This window comes from Aspergillus ruber, assembly GCF_000600275.1.
Source record: "Aspergillus ruber CBS 135680 unplaced genomic scaffold scaffold00027, whole genome shotgun sequence".
In the NCBI taxonomy this organism is placed as follows: domain Eukaryota; kingdom Fungi; phylum Ascomycota; class Eurotiomycetes; order Eurotiales; family Aspergillaceae; genus Aspergillus; species Aspergillus ruber.
Window position 1 is genome coordinate 344,118 of NW_024467323.1, and position 14,458 is coordinate 358,575.

Consider the following 14,458-nt stretch of genomic DNA (forward strand, 5'->3'; position numbering starts at 1 on the left):
CTCAGATAATTCTTGGCTTGAGTATCAGTTTGTAGCATTGAGACTGGGACTAGGTGTAGAAGGTCGACGCGGCTCTCAGGTTGGAACCATGTATACTGAGCGCTATATTCAACTAAGCGCAGAACGCCAAAAATAGCACCCTACACTTCACAGCACATAGCACGGAGTAGATATAATCCAAGGGCATCTTTATATTGCTTCTTGCTATCCTATTCCTTCCCCAGCCTTCGCGTACACATGCACGTAAGAAAGAGAAATGGATAAAATGTGGCCCAGGCAACAAATATGTTTCTTAGTGAAAGTGAAAGAAGCTTGGAATAAGGTAGACTAACTGTATACACACAAGTCTCTTTCTTTTTGTTCTCTCCTTGCTCTCTGGCAATCTCAGGACCGCCAAAATAATCTCAAACTTGTCACCAACGCAATCAAAGCTTTTCCGGCGCAGAAACTGGCTGAGCGGATCGTGTGCTCATGGCGAACGATGTCGCTTCGTACACGAGCCTGGAAAATAAGAGACAGCAACTGGCAAAAAGTGCCATTAAGATTAAGAACCAACGTTCTTGCATTTACTGGAATCAAGAGTCTTGCTTCTGGATCGACAAGTGCAAATATCGTCATATGGCTACGGAAAAGGGCGTTGATGTTTTATCTGTGAATTGATTCCTGAAAGAGGTATGTTGATTCTACAGGACAAGCATGTTTCGTGTCCTTCAACTAATGTTGTATAGAGCCAAGGTTCGCATACTTGGTGTGCCATACAAACAAATTGCCCGAGCCCTTTCACGTTCTTTCCAACTGCGTACGCCGGATGTGTCCAGGTAAGCTTCAAAACAATGTCTACATACAACCTTGCAGTAACTGATGCAGTGCTTTAAGCCAGGATACATTGAGAAAGAAAAAAAGCCTCGCCCCAAGATAATAACGGCAGCCCCACTGAAAAGATAGTCGCACTATCGGTACCATACAACAGAAGAAACAACAAATGCCCAAAATGTCTCGCCCCAATACGCTTCGTAATCAACTCGCCCATGTGGGAATTTGGCCAAGCCCACCACAAGAAAATCCGTTGGAAATATCGTGCCAAGCGACAGAGAATCCCCTGCAAGTTTCTTATCCCAGGAAAGTCTGCCACACTGGGACAGAATGGTCGTGACGAGCGCTTTCTCTTCTATCCTCTAGGAAATTTGTATCTCTCTGGGCATTGGTTTCCTGGGCCTGATTGCCGGACAGTGTTTCTATTCTCGAAAGCCCGGAAGGATGAAATGGTTAGGGCACGACGAGTGGCGGGAGAGATCCTGGGTTGTGCATGATGACTTTGATATCTGGCATATGAGGGATGGAAACATGTAATTTGTAATTTAGAGTTCTCAAAATACGGCGACAAGCCGAGATCAATGTATTGATTTTACAAGATTTCTTTTATGGGGATGGTTTATGATTGCGCCAGAGCTCACCTAGAAGTGGCCCCTAGAGGGATTCTGAGACAAAGCATTATGATGCTTAGATACAAAGTATAATTGAAAGCAACCTCATAGCGTTTTATCATCTGTTTTATTGAATCCAATTATAGTAACAAGTCCAGACGAATGATCCATAGCAACCTTACTACTGTGAATGGCCGAAAGGGTGGCTTTATATCCATCAGGAATATGCATCAGTTTCCTCTCATTCTCCATCGCCCAGCCATCGCGTAGAAAGGGTCCTTCATCTGTGAAGGAAAGCCAATATCGTTGCCGAGAATGGACGCAACCTCGAACCGACCCTCGTACACAACCGTTTTCCATCCGGGGAGAATACAATGGTACTTATCTCGCCGTCAATAAAGCTTTTCAAGACAGTCCCCAGTGGCAATGTCCTAAAGCGTGATTGTCTTCCCAGTCGACGCAACAATCTTTCCATCTAGTGAGAAGGCAAGTATGGGTTCCCGTGAGCTGTTATTGAAGGAGGGCGCCAATTCCCATTGCTTATGCTCTAAGCCTCAAAATTTTTCTTATTGCTGCGATGCAGCTTCTGTCGGGCGAGATAGCCGGGCACCTGATCGGAATATTCCAGCCTTCAACTGTATGCATGTGAGCTCCATGAAGTGCGTCCCAGAGCTTGATATTGTAGTTCCCAAAAGCCAACAGGCTTCCGTCCGGCAATGAGGCCAATTTAGTGTACCCGAAACTCTGCTTCCTTGTATCTGTATTTGGAAAGCCAATGCATTGTCCGGTCAGTCTGAACGGAATTTGTGTTTCTCTGGGATGTCGCATAATTTGTGCTCGATCAGCGTTGGAATGTCGTCCTTTCTTTCCCCCTCGCCGTCAAGTCGGTATACCTTATGTAATGTTTCACCATGTATATCCTCTGACATTCCAGCTAAGTGAGGGCGTCTGTGTACGAAAGGATGACTGGTTATAAAGACACAAACCCTTACAGAATCAAGCTCCCGAACTTGACCAAGCAGCATCATGCCCGTCTCGAGTTCCAGCATGGCACTCATCCAAGGCATCGAGAATGAAGATGACTATCGAAGAGGGTCTTGTTCTCAGTAATCTCAAGGGTTTGAAGGCTAGATGCTTCTACTGATGCTCCAAAGCCTGGTCTTGTATATCATGATGGCCATTGATAGCTTCGCATACAGGTTGCCTGCTTCCAGGAATCACATCAACCAAGTTTCTTACTAGCGTGAGAAGCAAACGTTGCGGGTTCCGACAGTCTTAGTCCTTGTAGTTGAAGAAGAACATGTCTCCAAGACATGATTCATTAAACAAGCATCCCCGGTCAGCTAAGGCTGTCCCATTGTAGAATGCAGTGGCCATGATTCTTGCGATTGTACGTTTGCCAGTACCAGCCATTCGCCGAAGCCAAAGGATAGGTTGACCATGTGGATCACTGCTCCAGTCTTGGATTTGCTGGAGGACAGATGTCTGGGTACCTTTAAGGCATGCTCCTTGGTCTTACTCATGATAGCCATATACAGCCCGCGTAACATCAGGGAGTTGGTCCAGCATTTGTTTGTTGCTTTGAGCCTTATACAAAGTTGGCTTGCCTAGTAATCCACTAGGGACTCTGGAACTTACAGAAATGCTATCTTTTATCTCCAAAGTCAGCGCCAGTGAGTCATCTACCTTTTTGGACATTGATTTAGCTTTGCAGTTTATTTCCCTATCAGCCTTTTCGAACAAGGTCTGAAGTAATCTACGATAGAATCATCAGCGCCTTGGATGCCGGAGAAGACTGCCTTTCAATCATCAGCAGTTACGACATCTCATGCACTGCAAAAATTCAGAACAGGAAACCTATCTGCAAAGCCAGATCTGTTATTCTAGAATCTGCGTGTAGAGCCCGATGGTCAGCTTTCTGACGGAGGCGATGAGTTCAGAAGCAGTATCGGATTCACTATAAAGAGCAATTAGCACACAGCTTTAGCAACCAGAAACATGCTGCAAGAAAATGCAACATTCAAGAATGATTTGCCGCATATACTACTTTGGTTGTAGACTGCAGTATACAGCGAAATATGGGACTCCTGCATTACTTGATATCGAACCACGAGGGTCGAAATGAACTCCTGTTCTTTTACTGCGTCTTTGGCTTGCGTAAAAGGCTTCAAGATAAAATGTGTTCTCATGTGAGTTTTCAAGATGCTAGTTACAAGCACACAGAGTGTGAAGACCTAAGGATTATCCTTGAGTGGTCTTATTGTGTACAACGTACAATCCTTCAATATGGGATTCTCAACGATGATATCTACAACTTTGATAAAACTGGCTTTGCAATGGAGTTAATTGAAACTGCAAAAGTGATAACAAGTTTAGAATACTACAGTTAGTGAGCTGTTTTACAACCTGGAAATTATGAATGGGTCGTTGCAATTGAGTCAACCAATGCTTCAGGGTGGGCCTTGTCTCCATGTATAATTTTTAAGGCAAGGTCTTTATCGGGTCTCTGGTCCGATGGCTTCCCAGGTGATTGGTGACTCGGAGTAAGCCCAGATGGATGGACTTGGTAGGGATTCAGGCTGTGATTACGCGCTGCAAATGAGAAGCAGAAGCAAAAGCGCTTGGCTCAACAAGACATATTTCATGAAGGTGTTTTATCAGTTGAAGAGGCCGATGCAATAATACCAGAGCCAATTAAGGTTCAGATAGCTGGTACAACTCCCTCATGAACATGCTTCGCCAGCTTTACAGCCCACATCAACGAGCGCTATTAAAGTGTGGTGGATATGGATATATAGGGCATAAAAGAACTGCATGTCTAAATTGACTAAGATAGATAGCTTTTGAATAACTGTGTTGAAATGAAGATAAATTGATCTAAAGGGTCTGTGTAGTCGGTTGCTGCGCAGCCCGCTTGGGAATTACGTTAACTAGTTTATTGGCCTGAGGCACAATATCACGTGAATGATCAGGGGCCCATTTACTAGGGAAATGCAGAATATCAGCAAGGATAACTACTCTGTATACTTGAAACAATGTTGACACTTATTCTATTGTTGCCATAAGTGAATGAACAAGCCATTGCTTTTTTGTGAGCTTTGTGTAGCTGTACTTGTAGTTTTACTACTCCGTCCATAGATGTCTATGTACCTCCGTACCAGACTCCCGCATTCGTACAGCCTCAACTTCCACCCCGACTCCCCCTTTCTTATATCAGATTCTCTTCCTCCCCGCTGCCGGCTCAGTCTCTTTCTGGGACCCCATCCGTCATAATTCGGCTCTCTTGTTTTACAATCTCTCTCATTCCACTGTGCTCTACCTCACGCACTGGTCTCGACCGTTGTTTGTCGTCAAGAGGGGCACTCGAGTCCTCTATCTGAAACGACTCCGTGGAAGGTGAGTTCCCTAACACGCTGCGGTTCTGAGCATCGCCATTTCCCGGTCTCTCTTTTATCTCCTATTCGGTGTCCGGATTTGATCGTTCTGTTGTCTATTGTTGTCCATCTATCTGTGTGCTCTTTGGCCGTGCATTCTCGTCCGGCATCCCCTCTGTCATCTTTCCCCTTGCTGCTATCCCATCGGGTTTTTTCCTTTTCTATTTTTTAGTCTATCTTATGAACCTTCACACTCATCCATTGCTTCTTGTCATATTGAAGTAGCCCAAGATTGTGATTGCGACTGGGGTACGGAACTATTTCTCCCTGAGACGGCGACGGCCACCGAGCTCTACATTCCTGAACTTCACCGGAACTGACACTAATTCCGCTTCGCTTGTCCAGATCCCATTTGCGAACGAACGATTCCTACGTGTCCTCCCCGTCCTGCTGCTACCCCTTCACCCCCCCCGAATTGGCTCAACTATCCGTCGGAAACGGCGTGCGTGTCCTTCGGTTCCCCAACTTTTTACTTTATCCCCCCTCGACCATATTCCATCCATCATTCCGTGAACGGTCTCGATCGCGTTCTAGTATCCCGCAACAGATGGATGCTTGACCCAACTTTGAAACTCCACCGACAACTCTTCTTCGCTGCGTCTTACACCCACGCGGGCCAACTTCTCGACGATCCTGGGGAAAGGAGAGCTATCATCGATAACACACCGCTGGGCTGCTGTTCAAGCGCCGCCCGGACATTTACACCATGGAATCGCCGGCCATCTACCCAGATTCGCCCATGGAGCAGGATGATGTCCCGTATCCTTGCAAGGGTTGTGGAGAGGTACGTGCTCGGATCTGTCAGTGTCAAGGGGGTAGGAAAAGGGACTGACGTAGTTGCGGTTCGACAGATTCTTGAAGAGGGAAAGGCATTTGAATTGGGTACGTTTCTTTTCCATTGGTATCACATCTGACTCGACAGCTTACACTAACGGCTCTTCAGCGGGCAACAGGTGGCATATCGACTGTTTTCGTTGCAGCACATGCGGAACCCTCCTTGACTCCGACGCACACCTGCTGCTTCTTGGCGATGGCGCCTTGATCTGCAGCAATTGCACCTACAGCTGCAGTTCGTGCTCAAATAAGATTGAGGACCTCGCCATCCTGACAGGCGAGCAGGCTTTCTGCAAACGTTGTTTTCGCTGCAGGAACTGCAAGAAGGAAATCGACAATCTACGCTATGCGCGAACCTCCCAGGGTATTTTCTGCATGGATTGCCACGAGTCCTTAATGCAGCGACGCAGAAAAAGAAACCGCGTCGCCGCCGCTGCTGCTAATAAGAAACAACCCGGGGTCAAGTTGGATAAGTCCTTGCCGTCTCTACCCCCAGAAGAGGAGACCCACTCCCGGCCGGCCGACGATCCCGCCGCCGATGCCTATGCGGATGCTACGACCGAGGTCGCGTCCCGCGGAGCGGCGCCTGCACTCGATAGTGCGAAATTCGACGATTCTACCCCACGTCAATCACCCAACGATGGTGAGTCTCCCCCACCTACCCCCGTTGTCTTACCATCTTAATTCTAATTGAAATGCCGTAGACAACCTTATCCTCCCCTCGAGCACGTATCGCAGCAATCGCAATTCTAGCATCCCCCACGAACAATCAGAGGCCGATGGTGGTGGCGAATTTCTTATACCTCTCGCATTCGATCCGGACGAGGATAAACGCGCTTCTGCTCGCACGCAGCCTCCCATTCCCAATCATGGTTCAGAATCTCGACAGTCGTTCAGAGACGGTCTGGAACCACCAATCTCGTCGGAGACCGCGTCCCCCCACATCGCCTACCAAGAGAAAGGACGCGAGCCCGCCGTTCTGGAGCCGGTCCGCTATCGCCCGGAAGAGATGGGAACACCAGACTCATCTCCTGCGGCCCGGCAGCATGTTACCAAGCCATCTCGATCAGGATCGGTCCTAAGCGCCCAGTCTGACATTCCTATGCATATGCGAGAGACCAGCTCCTTTTCGACTCCCAGTCCTGAAAGCACCAGGTCTTCTGCACTTCAAACCCGGGATGGTTCAACTTTCGACTCGCAGCGTTCGGAAACCACGGCCACCATTCCTTCTCGTCCGTCTCACGAACTTCACAAATTGCATGAAAACAACTCCGTGGACTCGTCACGGTCTCTCCCGTCATCGGCCCTGCAGTATCCCCCGAAACGAGGCGACTCATTAGAGAGTAAACTGCATCACCTCCCTAGGAAGGAATTGGGCACCTCCCCACGCCCGCCCTCTGTAAGCTTGAGCCAACTTGACGAGTGGCATGGGCGATCAACTCCACCCCTTGGCGCGTTGCATGATCAGAGACCTGGTGCCGGCAAGGGTACGCCGAAGCTAGGCGAATCGCCTCGGCGTCAACGCAGCGGTTCTTACACTGATCCCTCCCGTAAACAGCATGGTCGCCAGGCGTCTCTCGGTGTGCAATCGGATACAGCCAACCGTCCTAGCGATCGTGCAGGATCCCCATCGTTCCTGCGGTACAGTGGGGGAGGGGACTTCTCAATGGATGAGGATATGCAGCGCATTATGGGCTTGGACGACTCCGAATTGATCCACAACGAAGCCTTCCTTCGTCGGATGTCCAACTCAGTCCGTCATGGTCGGAGCTTCAGTGACAAGGGCTCTCGCCTTTCACGGGACACCAGGTTACCTCGAACACCGGTCAATGGGGCTACGGCCACACCCTCCCAGGACCCTCCTACCCCATCGGCTGGATCTCCGGAGACCCGAACAGATGAAATCGCATGGCTTCGAAGTGAGCTGCGCAAGGAACGCCAGCGGATTGTGGAGAGGGAGCAGAAGATCGCGGAGCTGGAAGGCGCCCTCAATGCGACCGCGGACGTCAAGTTGGCCAACACGGAGCTTTCTGAGAAGCGATCGACCATAGTGGTTTTGGATACGCAGAGGGAGATTGTCATGCGGGAGCTTAGCGTACTAACAGACCATCTCGAGGCTGAGAAACATGGAGCTAGTGGCTCGTTGGATCTGGGCAAAATCACCAACCACGTCCTGCGGGAATTTGTTGATTCCATTCAAAAACTAAAGGATACATTTACGCCGCAAATCGAAGAGCTGGTCCAGAAGCGCAATGATACAGCGGAAGAGCTTGCCAATCTGAACCGCCTGAAGGACAAGAGCTTCCAGGAGTTTGAGCAGCTGTCCTCGAAGAACGCTCAGTTGGCCGAATTGAACAACCAACTGGTCCACCAGATTCAGGAACTGTACAAGGCCAACTCTGCGGAAGGTAACCGTGGTGCCAACGGATTGGGCATCTATTCTCACGGCAAAGATAAATCTCTGTCATCATTCGATGTCATGAAGGCCGCAAGCGAACTTCCTTCGTCAGTTTCAACCGCCAACATGTCGGAGGAAGCCGAGGCTACCATTGTCCCAGGTCCTCAAGTGGTCAGCATTCGTAAAGGCCAGCCGCGCAAGTTTAACTGGAAGAAGGGTGGTCAGAACGTCGCCAAGGGCGTTACCAAAGGTCTCAAGGGTGCTTTTATGTCTAGTGAGGGCTCCCAAGATGTGACCGGTGGCAATCTGCCGCGCTCTCAGACACAGGACCCTAGCCGTCAAGGATTTGGATTCTTTGGAAACCAAAGGAACAGACAGGGCGGTACAAAGTTGGCTCATGCTGACAGTGCTCCGGCATTGTCTGATGTTACTGGCACACCAAGTATGCTCACGACCATTTAATATAATAAGCACGATCATGTTAACAGTCTTTCATCAGGCCTTTTCGGTACCGACTTGGAACAGCGCATGGAGCATGAAAAGAGCATCATTCCTGCTATTGTGACTCGGTGTATCCAGGAGGTTGAACTGCGAGGTGAGTTTCTGGCGGATTTTTTTTTTTTTTTTTCATGGCTAACTAGCAATTTCTAGGCATGGATATGGAAGGAATCTACCGCAAGTCCGGTGCAAGCTCCGCGATTCAAACAATCAAGGAAGGATTTGAGAAGTCACCTCAAGATTACGATATATCCGACCCTGATCTTGACATCCATGCTGTGACCTCGGCATTGAAACAGTATTTCCGGAAACTGCCCACCCCTCTTATCACTTACGAAGTCTACGAAATGGTCATCGATTCTGGCGAAATCACACCCCACGCGGCTCGTGTTGATCACATGCGCAAGTGTCTCCAAGCATTGCCGCGTGTCCATCGCGATGTACTCGAATTCCTCTTGTTCCATCTGGCGCGGGTGGTCGAGCGTGAAAGTGAGAACCTGATGACTAGCCAGAACGTCGCCGTCGTCTTTGCACCGACCATCATGAGACCAGAAAGCCTGGCCCGTGAGATGACTGATGTGCAGAAGAAGAATGAGGTTTTGAAGTTCCTGGTCGAAACTTGCCAGGAAGTTTTCAACGGTATGCAGGGCTTGCCTTGAGTTGTGTCTATAAATACCACGGGTGTATAATTACACGCCTGGGCTTTCTTTCTTTATTATCTCCTTGATCTTTTGTGTTATTCAATCGCCTTTTAGCCTGGAGCTGGTTTGTCTGGTTTGGGCGTCTGCGGATTGGACATTTCGTTTTTCCTTCCCTTTCATTTGCAAGTTGATTGGTTTACTCTACAAAATACCCTGTTTTTTGTTTTCTATTCCCGCCAATTGGTAGGATGTACATATACCATGTCGGTGTGATATCCCCCTCCTTTCTCCTGCTCCTCACTTCACTCCTTTTTCTCCCTTCCTTCCTTCCTCGATGCCTCACGCTCGATACCGATACCCCAGCCCCGTCTTGTCTTCCGTCCTTTATATGCACGAGTACTTAATTGTTATCGTTTGATCACAACAGAAATTTCCGCAGGTTCGAAGCTAGTTATTGATTGATTCTTCTGCACGTGTGCTGTGTGCTTGATATCCGTGTATAGAGTACTAGATGAATTCGGTTTTTTTTTTTTTTTTTTTTTGTGATTTGATTCATGAAACTTGCCAACGTAGTATGGAACACTTGATAGTTGATATTGTTACGATGTACATTAAGACAGGATCAACTAAAATCAAAACGACTCATCTTCCAACCCCTCTGCTCGCCGAATAAGACTCGGACTCTGCTCACCCACCGAATCCGTGATATCATCCGCGCCAGCGGTAACAAGCAGATCCTCCACGATCCGCTTCGATGCTTCCTTTGCAGGAGTCTTCATCAGCCGACTCTGCGGAATATGAAATTGCATCGTCTTCGGGGGGCTGAACCCGTCGTCTTCAAAGTCCTCGGGCATATCCTCATCGTCGCTATCCCAGAACCCAGGTCGTTTGCCACTAGTACCGCCTTTGGCGGGAGTCAGGACACTGATACCAGGCTGCGGCGTAACACGTAGATGGCTGCTGAGACTGGGACGGCTGCGTTTGCGGTCCGTACCGGGTGTGAAGGCTGATTTTATGGGCGAGGAAAAGATCTCATCGTTCAATTGCGGAGCTTCTGGTTCGGGACTAGAGAGGGGAGAATCGCCGAAGGCGTATTTACTGGAGGGTGGTTTGTTCTTGGGTGTCACGTTGAACTTGGATCGGCCGGCTCCTGCTCCCTTGCCGAGTGGGGTGGCTTGCACGCGATAGGTTTTATCGGGCATACGGTGCATAACTGGGTCGGAGGGTTTGGAGTTGTAGTACCCGCCCTTTCTATTGGTTGTTGGTGTTTCTATTTCATGGGAGGCCGGGGGTACGAATGGCGAGGATCCGGGGGACATGGGGGTTCCGTGGTATTGCCTGAACGATGATTTGCCGGGCGGTGTAGATGGGAGGTTCGAGTCTTCAAGACCGAAGGGGGATTCGGACTCGTTGACCTGTTGCTTCAGGGTTTCGTAGGGTGAAGTGGAGGAGTATGCGATCGAGGATGTGGAGGTGAGATCTGGGTCTCCGTCGGCTCTCTCTGTCGGAGCTCGGGGTGTACTGTGGCCGGTGAGAGTTAGGGAGGTCAGATCGAGGTCGTCAGGTTTGTTATGGGTGAGGTCGACGTTGTCGTTGTCTTCGTTATCGAGAGAAGACTGGGTCTCGTAGGAGGCTGAGGGGTTCTCGGAAATGGCGGTTGAATCTGTTTCTTCCGTCGCGGTGTGTTCATCGTTCACGGTGGTTTCTTCTTCGTTGGGTTTTTCCTCATAACCGGAAAGGGAGACGTTGGCGCTTGCTTCGAAGAATTGTTTCCAGAACTGTTGCTGTTAGTTCTCCGTGCTCTTGACTCGGGTCGCCAAATCGTCATCACTCACCTTGGCTCCCTGCCAGACGTCGCGCGAATTCTCGGCATACTGCTCTACCAGAGGCAGGATACTTGTCGTAACTATACGATGGGCTTGACTGAAGTTATGGTCGATTTCTGCGCATGTCAGTCTCTAGCTATCTTGCTTACAGTCTGAACATCAAGCATGTTTACCTTGCAGCGTCAGGGTGATTGATTGCTCGAGCTTCTCCAATTCCTCCGTCAGTGTCAGTGGACGCTGTGTCATTGACGATGGACGAGACATGTTGGATAGTAATAAAGGGTAGCACTGTAGTGGCTTATAGGTGAATCAAGAGTTAAAGTCTTGATGTTGTCGCGGCGGGGAAAAACACGGAATTCCAAAAATGGATGCAAATTAGGGCCAGGGATAAGGGTAGATTGGCATCACGTGTAGTCAGCGGGGATGCCGAAGGATGACGCCGATACTCTCCTCGCTTTCCCCTGTACTTCTGCGCAGTCGAGGCGGACGGTTGAAGATCTGGGGATAGAGTCAAGTAACGATGTCGCCGGTTGCGAAGGGTGAGTTTCTTTACTCTTTCTACTGCTCTATGCTACCTTTAATATGCTTGATGGCCATCTCCGGGTTTAACCGGGCGGTGTGCTTATCTATGGGGACTTGTCTTTCAACTGCATCTACAAGTATCGCAATCTCATTGTTTAAGGCTAATATGTATAGGATTCATCATCACTGTCTCAGCGCTTGTCGCTGCTGGCATCGCAGTCTATGAATCTCCCCAGTTTCGGCAATGGGTTTACCATCAGCGACGTAAACTCGCGCAGACGCTACACAATCTAGGGGATGAGGTCCAACCTCGAGAGTCCTTATCGCCACTCCGGGAGGAAATTTCGATGACTGAAGAGCCTGGGCAGGCGGCTGAGGAGCGAAGACGGGCTATCCGGGAGGAATTGGAACGCCGGAGCGCACTGCTTATGGAGCGGAGTAGAAGGAAGAGCAGCGGCTCACCTCCATCCAGTTTCGATGCGATAGTCGATCAGGAAGGTCGTTTGTTGGGTTTGGAGGATGATACCGAGCTTGCCACTGGTCTTCTTGCGAACTCGACAGCTATAGACCTTGGAGCATCGCAGCTGGTCCAGCGTGGCAAACAAGGCACAGCCCCAGACGAGAATAAGCCGTTGCCTGACACGCCAGCTCCGCAATCCCGATCCGCCACTCCTGTGCAGTTGACCCCTACTTCCGAAGAACCAGAACCAGATTTTGACTTGATACGCTCACGACCTGAATCTCGGCGCTCGTCAGTCGGCCATACAGAGGGTACTTCATCCACGCAGTACTATGCTCCTCTAGAGCAGCCACCGCTTAATGATACGCACCAAAACCTCCAGTCTCCGTTTTCTGAGTTTTCCGACTTCGAGTCAGTGGTCCAAAGACACCCCGAGCGTCCATCTACGCCGTCGACCGCTAGTGACTTCAGTCATGTATACGAGTATGCGGCAGATGAATCGTCCGATAGTACCTTGAGTGACCTTGGACAGTTGCGCTCTGGGGCTGTCACCCCGGCCGGCTGGTCAGAAATTGGTAGCGTGATTAGTAATGACGAAGCCAACCATAACAATGTCTGGCATGAGTAGCTGACTTATGGGGTTGGGTTTGCTTATAATGGGTATTTGGGAACGGCGCTAATTATGGTTATATATCATGTGTACTCGTATGAGACGGACTTGTGGGTTAGGCGTTGGTCATTTTAAGAACGCGATTATAGTAAGTTTGCTTTTAGCTTACTTTTATCGCCTTCTAGCACAAATATACTGGACTATTAGCTCTTCGAGCCAGCATCAAACCCTGACCAGACTAATCCAAAGTCGGCGGAACCTGCCTCTTAGGAAACGCCTTCTCAGAAGCATACATCGCCCTAAGCACAGTCCCCTCATCATAACTCCTCCCCACAAACGCCAACCCAAATGGCAAGTTAATCCCATCATACCCCAATGGCACCGTCCCCACCGGCCTTTTCCCAATAGCCCCCATCCTTGCTGAATAGCCCTCCGTCGGCACAACGAACAAATCTAGATCATGTTGTCGCATGGTGGCCTGCATACCCTCCACGTCAAGACGTTGTTGGTGATACTGAGCGATCCAGTACTCAGCTGACGAGGCGCGCGGAGGAAGATTGTTCGCATTTAGGAATGTGGCCTGGCAGCATTGACCTGGGGGGAATTCGAGGTCGCTGTGGGCTTCGTTGTAGTTTATTATATCTTGGAGAGATCTTATGGTGGAGTTTATCAGTTGGGTTTGGAGGAAGATGGCTATGTCTTCTTTGAGATCGTATTCTATATCCCCAAATTTAGAATATATTTTCAATTATAGGGAAGGGTATCTCACGAAGTAGGATTGTTTCGTTATTGGATCGTTCCGGTAATCCGGGATATGCATAGGTAAATTCCTCTGCATTGGGGAACGTCACCGGGTCGATAACGGTGGCTCCTAGTTTTTGTATTTCCAGTAATGCTTTGTCGATAGCACCGTTGGCCTCAGACCGTGCTCCTGTAATGCTAGCGTTGAAGAAAGGATATCTGGGTACTCCGATTCGAAGTCCCTTGAAGCCATCTTTCTTCAGGTATGCAGTGTAGTCCTTCTTGCGAAACGGCTCAGCCGCCTGCGAATATGAATCCTCTTCATCATGAACAGCCATAATGCTTAACAAAGCCGCAACATCCCACGTCGACTTCGCAAGAGGACCCGTGCTATCCTGCGAAAGCGACAACGGCACAACACCACTCCTACTAGTCAACCCCGTCGACGGCCTCAGCCCAAACAACGCCGCCCGACACGCAGGCTTTACAATACTATCATCCGTATCCGTCCCCAGCGACGCCGCAGCAAAGCCCGCCGAAACAGCAATCGCGGATCCCCCCGAGCTGCCAGATGGGTCGCCCCCTGCTGCGAAGCCGCCAACGACGTAGGCCGCTGATGCTTGGCCTCCGCGGGAGCTGAAGCCAGAGGAGCTGTCCTTTCCCATCATGCCGGCGAATTCGTCAAGGTTTGCTTTTCCAAGGATGAGGAGGCCTGCAGATCGGAGTTTGGAGACGACGAATGCATCGCCGGTTACTGTTTGATTGAGGAGGGAGTATGAGCCGGCAGTGGTGTTCATGCCCAGTTCGGGGTCTGTGTTGTAGTCTTCTATTGTTAGCTTTGAATAAAGAATAGAAGGTGGCTACTTACTGTCTTTAACAACGATGGGGACTCCGTGCAAATGACTCCTTAGGGTTCCATTCGCACGCTCCTCGTCTAATCGCTGGGCGATTTCGCGAGCAGTAGGAGCAATCTCAATGACAGATCGCAAGGTTAGTCCTAAGAAGTTGTGAGCAGATTGTCTTTCCTTTGTTAACTACGCTTCTAGTGCAAGCGCACCATGATGATCCAA

General features: G+C 49.5%; 4 protein-coding genes across 4 annotated transcripts; 2 read left to right on the forward strand and 2 right to left on the reverse strand.

Annotated features, from left to right (window-relative positions):
- Positions 1 to 5,564: 5,564 nt before the first annotated feature.
- Positions 5,565 to 9,247, forward strand: EURHEDRAFT_380231 (putative Rho GTPase activator Rga; the record flags this gene model as incomplete). The annotated part of the gene is made up of 6 exons (XM_040779265.1): positions 5,565 to 5,642; positions 5,710 to 5,740; positions 5,802 to 6,335; positions 6,397 to 8,532; positions 8,590 to 8,685; positions 8,742 to 9,247. The coding sequence occupies 6 exons, from the start codon at positions 5,565 to 5,567 to the stop codon at positions 9,245 to 9,247; spliced, it is 3,381 nt and encodes a 1,126-aa protein (XP_040636119.1).
- A 614-nt stretch (positions 9,248 to 9,861) lies between these two features.
- Positions 9,862 to 11,319, reverse strand: EURHEDRAFT_380232 (DASH complex subunit ASK1; the record flags this gene model as incomplete). The annotated part of the gene is made up of 3 exons (XM_040779266.1): positions 9,862 to 11,007; positions 11,065 to 11,171; positions 11,229 to 11,319. 3 exons carry the CDS (start codon positions 11,317 to 11,319, stop codon positions 9,862 to 9,864), a joined length of 1,344 nt encoding a protein of 447 aa, XP_040636120.1.
- A 256-nt stretch (positions 11,320 to 11,575) lies between these two features.
- Positions 11,576 to 12,665, forward strand: EURHEDRAFT_380233 (uncharacterized protein; the record flags this gene model as incomplete). Its single annotated transcript, XM_040779267.1, has 2 exons — positions 11,576 to 11,594; positions 11,752 to 12,665. The coding sequence occupies 2 exons, from the start codon at positions 11,576 to 11,578 to the stop codon at positions 12,663 to 12,665; spliced, it is 933 nt and encodes a 310-aa protein (XP_040636121.1).
- A 220-nt stretch (positions 12,666 to 12,885) lies between these two features.
- EURHEDRAFT_462617 (amidase signature enzyme) lies at positions 12,886 to 14,335 on the reverse strand (the record flags this gene model as incomplete). The annotated part of the gene is made up of 3 exons (XM_040784814.1): positions 12,886 to 13,364; positions 13,417 to 14,211; positions 14,257 to 14,335. Coding segments are annotated over 3 exons (1,353 nt in total), but the record flags the coding sequence as incomplete, so codon positions are not given.
- Positions 14,336 to 14,458: the final 123 nt, after the last annotated feature.